We start from the raw sequence: 21,494 nt of genomic DNA on the forward strand, positions 1-21,494 counted from the left end.
ACATACATGCAAGTGCGTGCACACACATTTCACACGTCTTCCTCCGTGTGGAGGGAAAAGGTAACATTTAAAGGTAAAAAGTATTTTATTTATTTAGTTGTGGAAATAGATAATAGATGTCATGATTTCTGATGAAGATTTCTAAAGGACTATGAGGCAGAATTAGGGGACAAATACCAGAAAGAGATGCATGCCAAGAATTAGGTAACATCTTTCAGACTGCCCTCTCTTACTTAGCAGCTAAGTTATATGCTTTGACTTTGCTCAGATCAAGGTGGTAACTGCCATTTTTACTTGTCATAGGTGGGTGGACAGACCATCCGGATACATATGACCCCTCAACCAGCCCAAGAAATGAAGGCCGAATCTCTGTTACCACTTTATAAAGTGAGATCCCAGTCTGCTTAATTTAGAAAGTCTCTGAGGGCCTTTCCACAGCATACTCACATGCAAAGCATGTCTCTCTCTCATCCAGAGTTCATAAATAAATCTAAGCCTGTATTCCCTGAAGCCAGGAAGCCCGGGCATTGCATTACCTCTGGGCCAGCCCGCTGCGCTGCAGGTACTCCTGGACTCTGCTCACTTCCTCCACTGGCAGCTGGGCCATGCCACTCTGAAGTAGACAGGAACCGGTCAGCAAGTGGGTAACATGCAATGAATCAAAATAACCCTATACTCTTGGGAAAGTGGAAAAATGACATGTACAGTGTATTATAGCAAAGGCAGACTGGAAGGAAGGACAAGAAGTGCTCGTGCCAGGCACACAAAAGAATGAACTTATACATCTTATACACGTTTCTCTCAGTGGTGTATGAAGAATATGCCTGTAGAGGAAAAAACTAGGCAACTGTTTTGCCTGTCCTGCTAAGTTCTCAATAAAAATCAGCGTCATTGGGATCCCTGAGTGGCTCAGGGGTTTAGCGCCTGCCTTCGGCCCAGGGCCTGATCCTGGAGACCCGGGATCAAGTCCCCATCGGGCTCTCTGCATGGAGCCTGCTTCTCGCTCTGCCTGTGTCTCTGCCTCCCTCTCTCTCTGTGTCTCTCATGGACAAATAAATAAAATTAAAAAAAAAAAATTAGTGTCATTGTTTTTCTAGTACCTGTAAATTTGCAGCCAGAAGCATTTCCACCCGGCGACAGGCTAGAGTGTCGACCATGCGAGCCAGCACACGGAACGGAGTGCACAAAAGCTTGTCCACATATAGGGTTAACACGGCACCCGACTGGCTGAAGTGGATCCCTTCCAAGCACTGAAGCGTCTTCTTCAGAGTGGTAGGCTGGCAGTGGACAGAAAGAAGGCAACAAGGGCATTTTGCCAATTGGAAATTGGCAGTTTAAAAATTCCAATAGTACATTCTTAAGGCAGAGAAAAAAAAGGACTGGCACAATTGGTACCAAGGAGACTTACGGTGGAAAGATTTTCACAACGAGACTGAATTGCCTGGATGAAAAGGCCACTGGCAGCAGAGTTCCGATGAACAGCACTAATAAAATCCTGCACGGGAGGCTCATGGGACAGATTGATCAGGTCCTGGATATGATTCACGATGAGCCACGTTAGGTGCTCTGAATCGTGTAGGTTCTGACACTGAGGAGAAAGTGACAGACTCATTCGCAAGCAGACAAGGACAGAATAGACACGGATACCAAAGAAAAGGCCAGAAGAAGGAAGATGGGAAAACAAATTCCAAATTATAATCCTCACTGAAACTATCTAGTGTTTGACCACCAACAATCATCGGGGTTGGACTTACTTCACAGATTCTGTCACCCTCACCCCTACACTGTGGTGCAAGCTGCTGGACATCAGACACTGCCCACCAGGGGAATGCAATGCTCTGGTGCACCTCTGAGGGACACTGGCCAAGGGCCAGAGGAGGAACAGAGCAAGGCCCAGCACACCTGCCAAAGACAGTGTGACCCCAGGGCAGTAGAATGGAAGGGGCAGCACCTCCTGCCCTCAGGTGACTGGACCAGAGCCATGACACAAGGGAGCAGGTGACAGTCCCATGCATGGCTGACCTCGCTCCATCCAGGCTCTGGTCTGGCCGCCCAAGAGTGCTCCCCAGTTCTCCAGTCCTGACAGGTCAGCAGAGGAAATGGGCTCTCTGAAACTGTCACAGTTTTGACAGCATTCCTGAATCCAAAATAGGAATAGATTCCACTAATCAAATGGACAATAAAGGGGGAGATTTGGGATCCCTGGGTGGCGCAGCGGTTTGGCGCCTGCCTTTGGCCCAGGGCGCGATCCTGGAGACCCGGGATCGAATCCCACATCGGGCTTCCGGTGCATGGAGCCTGCTTCTCCCTCTGCCTGTGTCTCTGCCTCTCTCTTTCTATCTCTGTGACTATCATAAATAAATAAAAATTAAAAAAAAAAAAAAAAAAAAAAAAAAAAAGGGGGAGATTTAAGATTCCTAAGAAAATAAATATCCATCCTCGAATATGTGTGTTGGCTTTCAATCTTAATTCATAATCCTTCTAGACAGAAATTATAACATGAAATCAATTCTTTGACATCTGATTACTGATTAATATTTTCCATGTGGGATAATTTGATAGTATTAATTTATAAAATTAATATTTTTCTTACCTTTCCACGAAAGATAACATTATACAATTATAATGAATTATTTCTCAAAAGTACAAGATAGAAAAACTATTTCAATGTAATAGATGCAAATAAAAAAATATCGATAAAAAACAGCAGCAAAAAAATCTGTGTAACAACTAGTTGTGTGAAGGAGCCCTCTTCCTTTTCCAACTGAGAACATCACATGCTTTGCTGAGTGAAAACAGCATAAACATGGTGCCATATTTGTGCCAAAGAAACTCACGTGCTGTTATCGGTAGAGAAAAAATATGAAATCCCAGCCAAATGTCACAACAGATTTCCTGCGTAATGCAATTCCAAGGAGACTGTATTTTCTTCTGTTTATTGGTTTTTGTCAAGTTTCTATGTTAAACACATGATGCTAGTTTTATGGTCAAAAACTCTACAAAAGTTATTTTTTAAAAATGGCATTCCAATCAGAATCCATTTTAAAATGCAACAATGGACACCAATGCCCTCTGCACAGATGGTGAACAGTGTTTAAAGCAGAACCCCACTCCAAGTCACGCTCGCCAAATAGGCGGCAGCTGAGTGAAATCTTCTGCAGCCAAACCTCCATGTCTGTGACCGGCCTGAGCAGGACGGAACACTTGCTGAGGTCCCGTGCTGATGGCAAGGGGCAGTAGGAGGTCACTCTGTAAAAGCATCACCCACATTGGGGTACTCCAGCCCCCTGCCCCCACGGGGACTCATGTTTCCTAACTTACGACATAATCACAGAAGAGAATGAGAGCTCCCCTTCGCACTATTTCTCTATTGCACATCCCAAGCTTGCATGCTGCATCGGGATCCTCCTCTTCTCCACACATCTGGGGGTTGAGTGACTTGGTACTGGACAGACTGCGTCTCCTGGAAGAAGAAACAGACACGCTGACAATGTTTCTGGGACAGCATGAGATCATCTTCAAAGCAGAAGGTGACTAGGTGCAGTTCCGGTGCTGAGGTAGGTGGAGGCCCTAAACCCTGCCGTACTCCAGTGACCTGAATGTGACCCCCCACTCTCAGCTGCCTACTTCTAAGCCATGGCAAAATGTGTCCGGACGTCAAGAGAACAGAAAACAGTCAAGTGCTCGACTGAAAGTGGAACCTGCTGTGAAGCTGCATCTCCGATTGGCACTCAGGTACCAGGGCTCTCACCAGGCGCACCAGAAAACACAGAGATTGCTTTCGGGATTCCCCGTGTGGGTCTGCATGAACGCTGCCCGCCTGCCAAGAGAAAGCCCCTCCAAGGTCAGATTTTACTAAACAATTACTAGTGAAATGTTGCAACTCTCACCTGCCCACGTGCTGCCACGCAAACCTTATCTGAAAGTACTTCTGCAAAACTCCTCCACCAGAGCGGGTTATTTCACTCTTCAGTGCAAGGGGTTACACCTTGGGGAGCCCTTGATGCTGCCATAAGCCCTCAAACACAGGTGTCGTCACACCTGTGAACTGCCCCCAATTTGGAGTCTGGGACAATACTCTTCCCTCAGTGACAAAGAGCCTGTGCATCTCTGCTAAGGCTTAGTGGGGACGGAGGTCACATGAGGACAAGAATATTCTGAAATGTACCAACTTTTTCTACAGCACCTCAGGATTTATAAGAGAACTGGTATAAAATAGTCCACAAATTACAAATGTTCAAACTGCAATTTCCCTTTTCTCAACTTGTGAATGGACGTGCCAGCTGTCCTTATCCCTATAATGGAATACTACTCGCCAGCCCCAAGAACAAACTACTGGTCATGCAATGCTACAAATGACCTTGAAATATCCTGCGCTAAGTGACGAAGCCAGACTCAAAAGGTTACAGATCATGTGATTCCATCCATATGGCATTATGCTGAACAAAGGGATGGAGCATAGACTGGTGGCTGGGAGAGTGGGGGGCAGAGGGTGGCCACAGCAGACACAGGGAACCTTCTGAAGTGGTGATGCTGTCCTGTACCGCGACTGTGGTGGTGTTCACCTGACAATATTTGATACAGAAAGAGTACGTTTGGGGCTCCTGGGTGGTTCAGTTGCTTAAATGTCTGCCTTGGGCTCAGGTCATGATCCCAGGGTCTTGGGATCCATTCCCATGTCAGGCTCCTTTCTCAGTGAGGAGTCTGCTTCTCCCTCTGCTCCCTGCTCATACTCTTTCTCGCTATCTCTATCACTATCTCTGTCTCTCAAATAAATAAATAATCTCTTTTTTTTAAAGTGTATTTTTCTATAGTGTAAGACATAGACCAATTAAAAACCAACAAACAGAAACGCCTCCTCTTCTCAGCCCTCTGCCAGCCCCAGTGTGACTATTCTTCAAGTGGTGACTTTGCATTTCACAAAGGTAGGGGAGCCTCTGCAGGAAAAGGGGCACAGTTTGCAATTCAAATCCTAGCAGTAGGATTTGAAGGTCAACCAACATTAATCCAAATGGAGTCCCAGCTTAATAGGCAAGCCCCGAAGACCTCACGACAGATGCTGCTAGGTACCAATGGTGAATGAACGCCTCACCTTCCAGATGACTGCACACACAGGCCTTGGAACTAAGGGGTGGCCACACCACACCCCCAGTGCCACAGCACATGCAAGACTGTAACAGGCCACCAGAGGCCAGGCAGACTGGAAATAAATCAAAAGCCTATGAAGACAGAGCCCCCCCAAACAAGAAGCAGACAAGAGCAGATCCTGCTGTGGCAGCAGCGAGTGCTTCCAGGGGCCATGCGGCCAGAGTATGGCTTCCAAGACTCATCAGAGAGCCTGCCTGCGCCAGGCTGGGGAGGGCTCCTATTGAATCTACGAATCAGAATAGCTTGTATTTTGTATTCCATACTTCTAAGTAATTCATTTTTATTATCTTTTGGAAATAAACACTCATGGTCTACAACATCTTGCTGGGGTGTGTTAGAGCATAGGTCTGAGTAGGTCTAAGCTCTGCTCCCTTGGGGCTACTGGACATGTATGCGGGTGATTTCCCCCTAAACACAGCAGGGACATTAAAAGCACTAAAGAACCACAATATATTACACTATTTCCTTTAGTTTTATCTTTATGATACCATTGTGACATATTTATATGAAATTTCGGCATACTAGGTTATAGAATCCATTAATTTTATTCAGGATAACAGAGGAGAACAATACAAGATGTTATAAAAAGGGAAACTGTATTAGGTAGGATAAAGAAAACTCATAAACTCCTGGATTTATGAACAGCCACAGCATGCCTTCAAACAGCTGAATGAGGACACCAGCCAAATCCCAGACTATATCCACTTTTGGCTCATTTATTTTAAACACTGACTAGGTTAAGCATTTGTTATTGTAATTCAGGGAATACAATTCCCAGATCCAGAGGTTTCTGACATAACATCAGAATAGGAGCAGGTAGTCTCAACAGGGGCATCCTGGAGCTGATGGAGAACACTTAGGAGATTAATTCCTACTAACATGAAAAGAGCCAAACACTCACATACACACCACACACACATGATCCACGCAACACGAATGCCACACACTCACCAAATACAGACCACACACATGTCTTGCCAAACATGTATAGAAAAAGACAGGCACAGATCAAGGATAGCAGACCAGAGGAATGGACTCACTCACTGGTCTTCCTGCACGCCCAGCCAGCTGGAAGCACTGTGGCCTTGGTGGAAGCTCCAGTTACAAAGCTTCCCAAAGCAAGAGAGACGATGGCAGCCTCTGACAATGGCTGGCTCTCAGGGCTATTTAGATTTTCAAGCATTTAAATCCACTGACTACATTAGCTTTTATCTACTTTGGTTTAAAAAGTTAAGTGAGGGGCGCCCAGCCGGCTCAGTCAAAAGAATGTGCAGGTCTTGGTCGTGGGGTTGTGAGTTCAAGCCCCACGTTGGGTGCAGAGATTACTGACATAAATAAACTTAAAAGAAAAAAAAAAAAAGTTAAGTGAAACACTGCAATTAATGACACCTCTGTAGTTTCTGTGTCTTAACTGCTATCAACTCGTGCAGTCCATCTTTTCCACCCCCCTGGACCTCAAATGAACAGGGGTCATGAAGGAAATGACACTTCTGGACCCCAACAGAAACAGACAGGAGGTCAGCCCTGTACAGACGGTCTGGTCAGTGCCCTGAGGCAGAAAAGAGAAACAAGAGGAATACGGCTGGGAAAGGAAGAAGGGAAAAGTCTTTACCTGTAGATGATATTCTTGTGTTCACAGAAAACCCTGCAGAGCCCCAAAAGCATCCTGGGGCTGCTATGTGAGCTGGACTGGGTCTCAGGATGTGCAGTTGGTACACAAAACCAACTATACTTTTATAAACTAGCAGCACGCCATAGCAATAAAACGCTTTCTCAAGTACCATTTAAAAGAGCATTCCAAAACATGAAATGCTTAGGGACGAATATATAAAATACAAGTAATGCTTGCACATGAAACACTGTGAGACTGAAATACATGGGGCAAGACCATGCTCCAGGACTGATGGACCAGACGCTGGATGCCAATTCTTCCCAAACTCCAGACTGGCTCCAAGCTCAGTCAGACGGCAGCAGGCTCATCTGGAGATACTTACCACCTGATTCTCTAACATAAACATGGAAATGCAAAGAACCTACAGGACCCAAAACTATTCTAGAAGTACAAAAGAGTAGGGGAACCGGCAGGACAGCTGAGGTGACCAAGTGGTGGCAGTGCTGCCGTGATGGCTGGCAGAGGGGCCAACTGGGGGACGTGAGAAGAGTCTGCAAATAGGTTCGTACATTCGTGCCCCACTGCACTCTGAGAAAAGTGCCATGGGAACTCAAGACAGAAAGCATGGATGTTTTCACAAAAAAATGCTGAAAGAACCACCCTTCAGGGGATTGGGTGAGGAGATGACTCTTCTCTGCTCTGGCATACACAAAATTTAACACAAAAATTAACTCGGAATGGTAAACACTAAAGCTATTTCAGTTCCAAAAGAAACCAGAGAAGAAAATCTTCATGCTCCTGGGGTAGGTACTTGGGAGGGGACAGAAAAAGAATGAAACAGAAAACCTGACATACTTGATTTCATAAAAATTTAAATCTTTTGCTCTTCAAAAGAAACCATAAAAAAAATAAAACAGCAAACCACAGATGCGGAGAAAACATTTACATTACATCTGACTTAGATCCAGAATACATAAAGAATTTACAACTCAGTAACAACAGCCAAATTAAAAAAAAAGGCAACTATCTGAATACATATTTTCTAACAGAAGACAGATACACAAATGGCCAATAAGTACATGAAAAAACAATTCTTATTTATCAGAGAAATGCACATGAAAACCACAACAAAGCACTGTTCAGCATCTACAACGAGGACCAGAAGTGAAAACGAGGAACTCACAACCCCATGTCCCATATCTCTTCCCCTCTAGACCAAATCTCCCCCTAAGAATTGTCCAAGAATGTATGATCTAAAATGCCCCTGCTTCCGTATCTTTTTTTCCTTAACTTTTACTTTGAAAACTTTCAAACCAACAGAAAAGGTGAAAGATTAATTCAATGAACCGTCACACCTCTTCACCTAGATTCAATCACTAATATGTTGCCACCTTTGTGCACATACACATGTGCACTCTGCACACACGTGCTCACACATGTACACTACACGTGCTCATGCCATATGCATGCACATGCTTTGCACACGTGCACTGCATACATGGGCTCATACATGCACACACATGCACACACACTACACATGTATGCATTCTAAACACCTGCATGCGCACACTCTACACACACGTGAATCCCACACATGTACACTCACAGGCATGCACATGCTCTACACATGTGTACACACTGCACACACACAGTTCACTCTACACATACTCTATGCACATACACACATATGCACTCTATGCAGGCACACATATGCAGTCCACACGCACACACTTTTTTGGGCTGTACCACACGAGCACTCTGCGGGTGAAACCACTTCACCCTTAAGAACTTCATCAGGGGTCCCCTGAGAACTCCTCTTTACTATAAAACACCTAGAACTCACATTCAAATTTCCCCTATCATTCCAATAGTGTTCTTTCTACATGTTTTATCCCTCAAATCTGTAGAAGGCCCTTTCTGTTTGGGTGTGTCTGTTTCCTAATTATCAGATTAGTCCACCATCCTACTTCCTCTTGAACCCACTTTAGGTCTCCCTCTGCCTTCCCCACCCTCCAGCCAGCAGGAGGAAGAGGAGCACAGGAAAAGGAAGAGGAGGAGGAAGGGAGATGAGAGAAGGGGTAGCGGGGAGTAGAGTGAAGGATGAAATTCACTGGCTCACACACCCACTGGGGTGGTTGGTGGATGTCTCACTTTCTGTCCACCTGCACACACCTGCTAGCAGTAGCAGCTAACTCAAGCCCCACCCCACCAAGTCTTGGCCCAGCATAAATCATCCTTGGGTCCCATGGGAGTTGTCTGGGGAGACGGTGAGAACACAAGAGCCCAGGATCCTAATTCCTAAGGTACCCAGCTGTCCAGTCTGGTGGTGGGTTGGGCCACAGTCCTGGTCCCTGGAACGAGCTCCCCCAGTGGCTCTTTGGCACACTCCTTGAGGACTCAGGGCCTCACAGAGAGGGTGCTCTATGGACCAGAGCATCAGCACCACAGAGGAGCCTGACAAAAAAGCTGAGTCCCACAGTGATCTGCTGAACCAGAACTCGATTTTAATAAGCTCACCGGTTGATTTATGTCCACTGAAGGAGCACTGCAGCAGATAATCGTTTTCTGTTCCTGACTCCTATAGTAGGTAATGTTCTCTAGGCCTTTTCAATGTTTTCACTGGTCTTCCCCAACTAAACTGTAAATACACTGAGGGCAGAAAATACATTTTTTCCTTGCATATCCCACAGCATATAGCACAGAACAGATACTGAATAATGCCTAGTAACACTGGGTCTTCCAGCTGAAAGCAATGGAGTGACCCAAAGGGGACCCCAGGTTTCACACAGCTCAGCCTTCCCACATTGAGCAGAAAGGAGCTGACCTCTGCCCTGCAGCCCTTGCTTCCTCTCCTCATCATAGGCCCTGGAGCCTTCTGGAAACCCTGCACTGAGGACAGCCTGGCAGATGGGCGGCAAAGCTTCTATTCCCACATGTGTTCAAATGTCTGAACAGGACAGTGCCCAGAAATCAAGGCTTAACCCTGAAAACTTTTAGCAAAAAGGGGGTCACCCTCAATCAGATACTTAATAAGTCTTTCTGAATGACAAAAAATAGAGTATTTCCAAGCAGTTTTGAAATATTGTTCAGTAATTAATTACTTCATTATCTAAGAATAACTAGAACCACATTTACCTTATAATGAAGTTAAGACATTGCAACATGTCTGACTCTGGAACCAATTTAAGGACGAGAGCCTAGCAGGAGGGACACAGCATGACAAGAATGATCCACAAGAGGAACCGTGTCAAAGAACTTGTCAAAGAAACCACATTTGGAAAGCAGCACCTACTCTGAATGCCTCTAATCTAACCACATTTTCCCTACAGTGCAGAGTCCAAGAGAGGATGGCTAACGTTCAGCACAACCAGTACGAAGTCTCATAGAAACGGGGCCAAATCTCAAGCTGCCCAGATTTCTGGCACATGAGAGTGGGCTGGCCTCCGGGGCTACCTAGGGCACTTGGCAGATGGCAAACGTACCTGGGGGTCTGCTGCACCTCTGCCCACCAGCGGTAGTCGGTGTGGCTGACGAGCAGCAGGATCTGGCACCAGAGCAGCACGAGGGCTGGATGTGTGGGCACCATGGCACGCACCCGGGCGTTCAGCCTCTCTAGGCCATAGAAACTGCCGTCGGTGCTGTCTACCGTGAAGAGTCTAGAGGCAGCTGCTGTGATTCTCCGGAACATTCCTAGAAATAAAAAGTAGAACTGAGAGGAAAATGTCTTTGTTGCTCATTATGGCCCAATGCTTTGCAGATCTTGCATAAAAAAGATACACCCTCAGCTCTTTCCTATACTTACATGTTCAAACCATTTGGCATCTAGAAGATCGCGCTTTCAAAGAAAAAAACCAGATATCCTACTTATTTAACGGAGCAGCCAAGGATGCTAACATTTTTACTCTTCCAGGCCTTCTCTCCACTGCTGTCAGCAAGTTCTCCAGGAGCTCTGCAGTAAGAGCCATGTTTGTGCATGATAGTGGACCCAGTTCCACTGAAGAGCAGGCGGCCTGCACTTCGTGCTACAGGTTACTACCCCTTGGACAGAGAGGCCTCCACAGGGCCGAGCCACATTCACTCTGGCAGGAGCAGAAGGACCCTCACCACATCTTACTCCTGCTGGAATAAACATCTCCTTGGCTTGCAAAGAACTACAAGTTGCCACAGCAAGTGCCCAGAGAAAGAAGACAGTGTTCTACACAGGACCCCAGCTCATGGTCTGCACACTACTGAGAACAGAGAGCCAGGTGATCTCTGTGCCTAGTATGGGATATCGTGGGGCGGGGCAACCACACAGCCACCCACACTCAGCTTGGGAGTGTCACAGACACACCCAGTGGCATTCTACCCATAAGCCTGTCCACAGCATCCTCCTTAGGGTGTGGACAAATCCCCTCTGGGAACTAATGATTTCTTTCTATCCCATCCTTTGAATGGATACAGTCAGCTCAACACGCCTCTCCTGTCATCTGCTGTGGCTTCACATGAGCTGGCCCTCCTCACCCCAAAGACCCAGAGACACGTACATACTGCAGAGCACAGCAGGGAATACATGACACAGACAGAGTAGGCTAAGGGCTCCCTGCCCTCTGTATCTTGAGTCTTCTGGCACTGCTGCGAGAAAGTCAAAAATCTTCTCTCAGATTTAGGTTTCAACATACCTCAAATGCAAAGGGATCCTAATCTAGGCAAAAACAGACAAAGGACTTTCCCCACTACTTTATGACTAGTTATGCTTCTGACCTGAGGTGGAGAAAGAGAGCTAACAAAAGCAGAACAGTCATAGCATGCAATACCAGCCTGGCCTCCTGGGATGCCCAGGGAGCACAGCACACAAACTCAGAAAAACAGTTCCAATGAGTTGTCCAATGCTCATCTTTTCTCTGGCCCTGTTTTCAGGGTTTTCTCTGGGTGCTGCGTGGACAGGATCACCCATTGCTGGTCCACCCAGCCTGGGTCAGATACCTCTCTGTGCCCTCCATTACTGTGTGAGCTCCTTGTGGGGCTAATGGATGCACAGGAAGAGGCAGGTACTGCATGAAGGAACGCTGGACTGGGGCACAGAGCAGAGGTAATGACAGCGGACAGGAAACCATGGTCAGAGCTGTGTTCCACATGACTGGACATCAATACAGGCTCTGAAATCAGTAAATGGCTCTACCATTCACTTGGCCCCTGGCTGTACATTACCGAGGGTCTCAGTTTTCTCATTTGCAAAATGGAATTAAGAGTAGCAGCTGCTCACATAGCTGCAATAGGATCAGTACAGCACTGGGCAATGCAAAGGACCACCAACTGGGGCTGCTGCCAGGGGCTGCTAAGAAAGTTCACCTGGCTTCTGGAGGAGCCATCAGTAGAGATGAAGTTAGATGGCTCACCAGGGCAAGGAAGAGTACACAGTGCACTGGGGTTTGAACATCTCCCACAACAGCACGGAGCACGTTGGCAAGAAGCAGCTATGCCAGGTAACAAGTTCAATTTTTATCGTAAGTGTGAGGGGTTGAGACAACAAAGCACACACTAGCTAGAGGGAGAATGGACATGAGATACCAAGGCTGCCAAGTCAGTGGGGTGACCCAGACTCTGTGGATGATGATGAGTCACCTCTGCAGCAATAACCAGGGCAGGTCACAAAGGTGACAATCCTACTAGGAGAGGTGAAGGGACAGAGGCAGGGAGGGGAGAGACAGGGGAGAGGGGCAGGGGGAGAGAAACGGTGGGCGGGAGACAGGTGGAGGAGAGAAACAGGAGAGAGATGGGGAGGGAGAAGAGAGACAGGGAGAGATGGGGGAGGAGAAGAGACGGGGAAGGAGAGACAAACAGGGACAGGGAGAATGACAGGGAGGGGGAGAGACAGGGAAGGAGAAAGACGGGGGAAGGGGAAGAGAGACAGAGGGGGGAGAGATGAGGAAGGGGAGAGATGGGAAGGGGAGAGAGGGACAGGGAGGGGGAGAGAGATGGGGAGGGAGAGACAGGGAAGGGAGAGAGGTAGGGTTGTGGAGAGGAGAAAGGGACAGAAGGAGCACAGAGATCAAGCATAGAAACCAGGACCAAGAACACTCAATGGAGAAAAGACTTCTCTTCAATAAATGGTGCTAGGAAAACTGGATATTCACAGACAAAAGACAAAAACTAGACCACTACCACTCACAAAAATTAACTTGAAACCAGTTAGACTTAAATGTAGAACCTGAAACCACAGAACGCCTGGAAGGAAACAGAGGGGAAAGCTTTTTGACATGGGTATTGATAACAAATTTTTTGGGGTGTGACACCTAGAGCACAAGCAACAAAATAAAAAATAAGCAGGCAGGACTACCCCAGACTAGAAGCTTCTGCACAGCAAAGGAAATGACCAATGAAATGAAAAGGCAACCCACAAACTATACATCTGACAAGGGGCTAATATCCAAACTACATGAGGAACTCCTACAACTCAGCATAAAGACAAAGAATCCAATTAGTAAGTGGGCAAAGGACCCACACAGACAGTTTCCCAACGAAGACACACAGATGGCCCAAAGGCACATGCAAAGATGCTCAGCATCACTCATCAGGGAGATGCCATCTCCTACCTGCTAGAATCGCTACTATTAGAGAGGAGGAGGAGAAAAAGGACCCCTCGTGCACCATTGGGGAGCATGCAAACTAGTGCAGCTGCTGTGGGGAACAGTGCAGAGGAGCCTCAAAAAGTTAAAAGAACTGCCATTCGATCCAGCAATCCCAGTACTGAACATTTATCTGAAGGAAACAAAATCACTGTCTTAAAGAGTATCTGCATGCTCACACATACCACAGCCATGATGCAAAAAGACAACACTGACATATGAACAAACAGCAGATGAGGTGCACATACACAATGGAGTATTACTCAGCCATAAAAAGGCAATACTGACATTTGTGACAACCTGGATGGCCCCCGAGGGCATCACGCTGCATGAAATAAGTCAGACAAAACAAGACTAATAGTGCATGATCTCACTTACATGGGGAATCTAAAAACACCAAACTCAGATGGAGAGAATGGACTGGTGGCTGCCAGAGGCAAGGATTGCAGGGATGGGGTGGGGGTGCCATCGGGCAAAGAAGTTCTAAGTCCTGAGCTCTCATGCACAACATGGTGACACTAGTTAACTCTGCTCTACAGTGTACTTGAAAGAGGCTAAGAGAGTGGATCTTAAAAGTTCTCATCTAAGGAAAAATAAAATGTCTAACGACATGAGGTGATGGATACACCTGAACTTGCCAGGAGATGATTTCGCAGTAAGTTCACACTTCAAATCATTAGGCTATACCCCCTCAGCAACTCAGCGTTTTGTGGTCAATTCTACCCTTGGAAAGCCAGGGTCAGGGCGAGGTAAAATCCAGGGACATCTACCATCAAGAGGCTAGAAAGCAAAGATGATAAAGTCAGGCAGTGAGGGGCTCCACCCCACATGCTCAGGCCTGGTACCCGCAAGGTGAGGTGGCAGGAAAGAGCAGCAGTGGCCTCTGCAAGGGTGTTCCCGGTCACACTGCTCTGGGTGCAAAAACCAGAGGGGAAGCCCAGCTCGAGAAGCAACAGGAATAGACTCCTGTTGGAAAGCTGTGTAGTCAATGCAGGAGAGAGGATGGAGGAAGCCACAGAGCACAGACAGGGTCAGTTTGTTTTGCATCGGAGGTGGGGTTCACAGCACAGCAAGGCCTAGCCCCACAGGGAAGACAGACATGCATGCTGTTACCCAGGCTGCGCCAGGGACTGTGGAGTGAGCTCTGGAAAGGCTCAAGACAAAAAGTGGCAGGAGGGGGTGAGAAGAAGGGCCACAGGGCTGTGTCTCCCTGAGGTGAGAGAGAGGAGAGCACGGGAATGGTGAGGACACACACACAGGCCCGCTCGATGCCCTTGGCAGGTGGCTGATGCCACTGCTAATCCTGCCATGACGTCTGCCTCTCCTGCCCATCACCTGGGGCCTCCTGGCTGTCATCCCCACAGCTCTGACCCCCAAGGTTGTCCTCCTGCCCAACAGGGTTGTTGCTGGGAAGCAGTCACCCACTGGAGTGAACCCTTGTATGCGGTGGAGGCCGCTGAGAGATACACCAAAGAAACACCAGCAAAAGGGCTGGAGGTCACTTTCAGTCCATGGCAACAGAGCCTTTTCTCTCTTCCTCCGCCAGCATCACCAGGGTGCTGATGTCCGGGACAACTGAGCCCCAGGAAGGAGAGAGGCCTGGGCTCTAATCTCCACATGGGGAAGAGTCACCAGAGACCAGAACACCCTCCCGCACAGACACTCCCACAGTGGCAACTGTGGTTAGCCACTGAAATGCTGCTGTTTATCTGCTACAGGAACTATAGTGAGCATAGTCCTTGACCTGGACCAGAAGATGCTCTGACAGGGCTTCCCTTCCCAGTCTCCTAGGCAGCCACCACTGGCTGAGGAAAGGAAGTTGCACCCATGGCACAAAGTCTGTGACTGGGAGGCAAGAGAAGCCAGGAGAGTCAGGACCTGGGAGAAGGGATAGGGCCCAGGGCCAAGTGCCGGAGCCAGAGCACAGAAGAGCACCAGGACAGGAAGGCAGACCCAGAAGACTCCTTGTTCTACCCTCTTGGCACTGAATAAGAGGTCTGGCCAGGAGTCCTGGAAGCAGAGCTAGAGGCAGAGGCTCCACATACCAGACTCTGGAGCTGCAAGAAGTGCTCTGCAGATGTGAGCTGCTGTGCAACCCAAGCAGCAGCACAGTGCAAGTGAAAAGAACAAATGGTTGGGTTTTCTTTTCTTTTTTAAAGATTTTATTTATTTATTTATTTATTCATTTATTCATTTATTCATTTATTCATTTATTCATTCATTCATTCATTCATTCATTCATGAGAGACAGAGAGAGGCAGAGACCCAGGCAGAGGGGGAAGCAGGCCCCATGCAGGGAACCCGATGTGGGGCTCGATCCCAGGTCTCCAGAATCACGCCCGGGGCTGAAGGTGGCGCTAAACCACTGAGCCACCTGGGCTGCCCTCGTTGGGTTTTCAATCTCGGTTTTACCATAGTACCATCTGGAGCCTAAACTTTCTCATCGTAAAAGGGGGTCTATTTTGTTGAGCTGTTCTAGGGACTGATGGGGCACCACACCCCACAGCCAACACTGTGATTCCTTGCAGTGTGACCATCCACGTCTTTGCCCAAGTGTGACTCTGAATCATAACAATCGTACTGCTGCAGGAAGAATTGTTTCTGAAGGTCTCAATTTTCAGTGGAGGACTGGAATTCATTGCCTTTGTTTAAGCAAAGCATAAATAAAAATCCCCAATTTCATATGCTAGATGTACCTACTTATATCAAAATATAAGATGACTTAAAATGTCTCAAAATCACAGTAATTTTGCTCCCTTGTATCTTTAGAAGAAATGTAGTCAAAACAAACAACATGCAAATAGACACTTATAAACACACTGACAACTTATTTGCAAATATTGAACCAAATGAACAGCATGCAAAGACACTGTAGCAAAGCCACTGGTGCTCTAGCACCAGGCCCCAAGCTCCTTAGTAGAATGCACTGCCCCGCCCCTCACACCCTATTTAATTAAATAAAATTTAAAAGTACCTCCTTAATCACACTAGTCACATTTCAAGTGCCCAAAGGTCACATGTGGCTGGAGGCAACTGAATCACTGCAGGCGCAGAATGTTCCCACAATGCAGGAAGCACTAGTGGACAGCACTGGCTGTCATAGCCTACACAATACCTCCCCTGACCTTTGAGAAAAGGAACAGGAGGAACTAAAGGTGGTGAGTCGGTCTATACCTGGAATGGCACAGAACTCCACGTGATGTGCAAAAGGACATAGAAGAGGTCACTTTTGTCTGAGGAGGGAAGCAAGCAGCGCTTAAAGGTATCCTTCTGGTATCAGGTCCAAACTAAACAATGGCCAACTATCAGAATGGCCGATGTACTACAAATGACCTATTATTCATGTAGCTTATTTTCTCAACTTTAAACTTATTATAGTACATCAGTGAAGCATAAATCAAAAGATCTTCAAAACAAAAATCCTTTCAATGTTAGTAATGAAGAGGGCTTGATACTCAAGTCCACTTGATAATTCTGGCCACGCCCCCTGTCCAAGGGCAAAGGCAATTAAATGAAGTAGTCACGAAGACGCCTCCTTCTCTGTGACCCCTGCCCCTCTCCACCTCCCCAGTTGCCTGCTGATTGTCGCCCACTGACCCTCGCCCATGCACTCTCAGTAGCCATCTGGCTGGAGCACAGCAACATCTCACCTTCAGGCCTTAGCTTAACATCACCTGTTGGGTGCCTATCATTGCACTACTTGCTTCCTTCAGAGGAAATATCCAGACTCATGATTCTCTGCCTGTGTATCATCCACCCCAGTGGACTGCAAGCCCCACGAAGGCAAGAGCCACATCAGCCTTCCTGAACACCATGGATCCGGAGTGCAGTCTAGTGCCGGCTGACTTGGTGTACTTTTGCCAAATGAAGAAAGTCTGAAAATGAGAACTATCTCCAGCTCTGAGGGTACTTGGTGCGTGTGCATGTTTTAGTTTGTATTACAGTAATATGTATACAACTTAAAAATCCAATAATAGAAAGGCTTCTGATTTTTCAAATGTCCTGCCCCACCCTTCTTCAGGCAACAACTGACTGTCTTATTTCTAGTTCTGATAGTTGCCTCCAAAATTCCACTCGACATGTTTTCACCACTGGTAACAGACCATCTATCATTCTTGCCTGTTCCTCTCACCTTACTATTACAAAGAATTCTCACTCCCTCTCAGTGAATGCTGTCCAATCTCTCATCTAGGCCAGGTGGGTGAAAGCACGCAGGGACTCATGGATACTCATAAGACTCATACTGGGGCTGAGGCCACAGGTGGCCAGAGGCCATCCTTCCTGCCATGGAGAAGCAGCCCAGCAGAGAATAGAGCCAATACAGAAATCAGAGCTGAAACATGGAAAGACTCGATATGGCAACAGAATTAAAATGCCTGAGGTGGTCATACCTAAAGAGGACAGTCACCTCAATACTTCCAGGAACTCTAACTAGTAATTCCTTTTCTTCTTGCTCTAGTGTAGGATAGGGTCCTGCCCCTGCAAATCAAGCTGCTGGACTTGCTGAGTCACGATGAATGATGGTTACAGACTCTACCCTATTAGAGATGAGATGTAGCTCACTCATGATACCTAGCAATTTAAGTTACATTCTCAGTTCTATTTGCTTGTCTCTGTAGCCTCTATTTTCTGTTGTGTCAACTTTAGATATAATTGTAAAACCCCAACAATGCAAAATGAGATTAGTGATTCTTCCATCCCTCCACTTCTTTCACTACTTTCCACTCCAAAATTAAGTTGGTTAGTTTCTCTTTTCTTTTTCTTGGAAATAAAAACATTTTTTTAAAAATAAAAACATTTTCATTCTGTTCTGAAACTATAAGTAAATAAATCTTTAATGTTTTTTTTTTTTTAAAGATTTATTTATTTATTCAGAGAGAGAGACAGAGAGAGAGAGAGAGAGGCAGAGACACAGGCAGAGGAAGAAGCAGGCTCCATGCAGGAAGCCCGATGTGGGACTCGATCCCAGGTCTCCAGGATCACACCCCAGGCTGCAGGTGGTGCTAAACCGCTGCGCCACCAGGGCTGCCCAATCTTTAATGTTTTATTCACACATTGACTTTAAAACCGAAAAGCAAAAAGTATTTATATTATGTAAATATAGTTCCCAACAAAGCCAAGAAACCTAGAAGGATAACACTTCTTTCTATGGGTCCTTGGTCATGACCCCTGAGCCACTTAAAGGAGCTTTTTAAAGGTCAAGGGTTTCAATCAAATTGTTGAAAATCATGCTATGTTTTGGTTTGCTTTGTATCTAGACCATGACTTCCTTGCTGTTTGTTTTTCCTAGAGATTAGAATTGCCTCTCATTTTTCCTGCTAAGAGAAGAGGATTTACCAGTACCCTATAACTAAAGTCTTTTAGTTTCTCATTTAATCTAAGCCAGGGCATTCTTCTTGAAAACATTCATTCCTCTTAGCACTGACTGTCCTAATATGGATTGTTTGCTTCCTATGCATGGTGCAAGGCTGCCTCCTTGTGACTTCTCTCTTGGGTTCACTGTCCTTTCTAATTCATAATTATATATAAAAGTACAAAAATAACTTGGGCTTTTAAAAGAGGAAGAAGCCCTCAGGTTTACTTTTTTTGTCAACAAAACATTTTTAAATGCACATTAAGCACAGCGGAGCTCACGCTGGGCAGCAAGGTATCCTACCTCTTAGAGTGTACAGTATAGGATAGGGAATATATAGATGCAATAAGAACAGTAGTCTGAGGCACTTACCAGACTTGAAGATGTGGATCAGACACATGAGCAGGGTGCCTAGTTCTTGACAATAGAAAGTATGTTGCTGTTCACTCATTTCTACTTTTAGCTGTTTTGTAACAATATCCTCCAAAAGAATGCCAACTAGTTGTAGTAAAAACCTTCAAAGAAAGGGAAAAGTCTGATAGGTGACTGTTAAAGAGCACTTATATGAGGTATACTGTAAAAATACATATGGTAGACAGAAGTGGAGTAAAAATTTAAGTTAAGTAAACAAAGTGCAACATTTAATATCATCCCTTTGGATTAAATCACCTTCTCTCTCTGTGTATCACCTTCCTCACTTAGGAGATGGCAATAAACATATCACCTTCAGGACTGCTACAAGGATAAAATGACATGTAGTGTTTAAAACTTTGCAAACCATAAAGCAGCACAAATATAAGACAACAATCCGCTGTAAGAACTTAATGTTCATTTTGGCCACCTGCTTAAATGTGGCAGAGGGGGCCACAATCCACCTGATTGAACCTGCAAACAAAAGAGTGTCTGGAAAAAAAAAAAAAAAAAAAAGAGTGTCTGGCAGGTTTACTGGATTTAACTCCACAAACACACAGGCACCTTCACCAATGACCAATGAAGGGAAGGCTAAATGGATGTTACCTGGGCCTGCCTGAAAGAAGTAGGTCTGGACAAACCATACTCATGGGACATTTCACCAGCTCTACCTTACTGAGTGCCCTGAATCCAACAAAGGTGGACAGCAAAGGTGTTGTATAGGCAACAAGCATTTATGAGTCTGACTTGTGATCACTGCCCTCAAGGAGCTTCCAAATAATTTGTGAGAGCAGACCCGATTTGATACCATAAATACACCAGGTGGAACACAGTGGGAACAGTCGCCCTGGCGGGAAGAAGGATTTTATTACCGTGTTTAGAATGGCCAGCATACATGAGAATAAAAATGACTTTTAGTGGGTTCTCTTAGATTTTTAAATTCTGTGCAGACAACACAACAGACTCTTACTGCCAGCCTCAGCCCCCACTGCCATGGTGAGCCACTGTGTGGTCTTTAACAAGGATATGAGACAGGATGTGACAGAACTTAAGAGACACATGAACCCAGGGCCAAAGATGAGGCAGACTGGGTAGAGAAAACATACCCACACAGACTTCTTTACCCCACTTGCAGAGTTTAAGCAAGACCAGGACGTATTGCAGACTTACTGATCGCAAAATGACTTCATGACTTCCTGAAGGCCACGGGATGGTTAAAGGCTAAGATAAAGAGCATACCTTGAAAATGTTTCCTCTGGCAAAGTCTTCATTTGTTTCCCTTCATGGTGTTCTTCTGGTATTGAAGTACTATCCCCATCTCTTAACCTATTAATTATTGGACAGGAAATTAAATATGGGGAGAAGGAGAGCTCCTGAATACGAGAAAGAACAATATCTTCAGTTGACTGGGAAATTAGAACTCTCAAAATGGCTAGGATTCCTGATATCCACAGTTGGACAGTGCTCACAGATGCCTAAAAGAGAGAAAATAAGTGATAAAGTAAAAAGAGAATTACATTTTTCCTGACTGCTAGTTTCACGAATGAAAATTACCCTTATTTTACCATTCTACCAATAAAGCCAATAAATTATGATTGGTTCAAAAGTGTGGTCCCAGACAAGCAATATCAATACTATCTAGAACCTGTTCAATATGCAAATTCCCAAGTTCCACCATGCTTCTCCCTGGTAGAGTCCCTAGGTAACTCTGATGAACAGGGGGCACTGCACAGTCATGAATCGAAGATGCCGTCATGAGGCGAGACACTCACCATTGTATCTGGAGTGACAAACATACTTCGTAAAAGCATGTCCACAGGACGGAGGGAAGAAGGAGCCAGGATCTCAAATAAAGTATTTAACACTCCAAGGGCTTCATGAGAATCAATGTGCATCTGTTGCAATGGAACATCACAAATGTTTTCCGGTAAGCCAACAGAAATGAACCTCAAGTTAGGGACCTCAAGGTCAAATGGCCTTGACCATCCAAGTATTACCATCCTTGCATTTAAAAGCATCCTAAACTTGAGTGGTGAACCAGGCAAACAGTTTTTAGAACACCGTAGCAGCTATATGTTTCCCATAGGGAAACTTTTTATTTAGATTTTTACTATATAAACAATGTATATTTTCTATAAAAGATTCAACTATTTAAAAGGATGAAAAAGACAGCCAGAATTGCACATTATCAGATGATCACCATCCATAGTCTGGGAACAATTTCTCATGCATTTCTTTATGCACATAATTTACCTAAATGGATATCACACACTTTTCCTTTCTTCACTTTACCTGCACCCCATCCCTACTCAGCCAATTATAACAAATGGTAATAACTGATGCACAAATTGACTTTTGAACA

The 21,494-nt window shown here is 45.7% G+C and overlaps 1 protein-coding gene across 2 annotated transcripts in view; it reads right to left on the minus strand.

The window, feature by feature from the left end:
• The window catches only part of HTT (huntingtin), a 144,685-nt gene that overhangs the window by 35,078 nt on the left and 88,113 nt on the right, over window positions 1-21,494 (minus strand). For both annotated transcript variants that reach the window (XM_038533184.1, XM_038533183.1), the window contains 8 exons: window positions 20,905-21,027; window positions 20,372-20,607; window positions 19,094-19,236; window positions 10,243-10,450; window positions 3,322-3,463; window positions 1,409-1,588; window positions 1,101-1,277; window positions 537-613 (listed from right to left, as the gene is read on the minus strand). In XM_038533184.1, coding sequence (XP_038389112.1) covers window positions 537-613; window positions 1,101-1,277; window positions 1,409-1,588; window positions 3,322-3,463; window positions 10,243-10,450; window positions 19,094-19,236; window positions 20,372-20,607; window positions 20,905-21,027 — 1,286 coding nt within the window. The remainder of the gene's footprint in view (window positions 1-536; window positions 614-1,100; window positions 1,278-1,408; window positions 1,589-3,321; window positions 3,464-10,242; window positions 10,451-19,093; window positions 19,237-20,371; window positions 20,608-20,904; window positions 21,028-21,494) is intronic.

The sequence above is a fragment of the Canis lupus genome, chromosome 3 (genome assembly GCF_011100685.1).
Source record: "Canis lupus familiaris isolate Mischka breed German Shepherd chromosome 3, alternate assembly UU_Cfam_GSD_1.0, whole genome shotgun sequence".
Taxonomy (NCBI): Eukaryota; Metazoa; Chordata; class Mammalia; order Carnivora; family Canidae; genus Canis; species Canis lupus.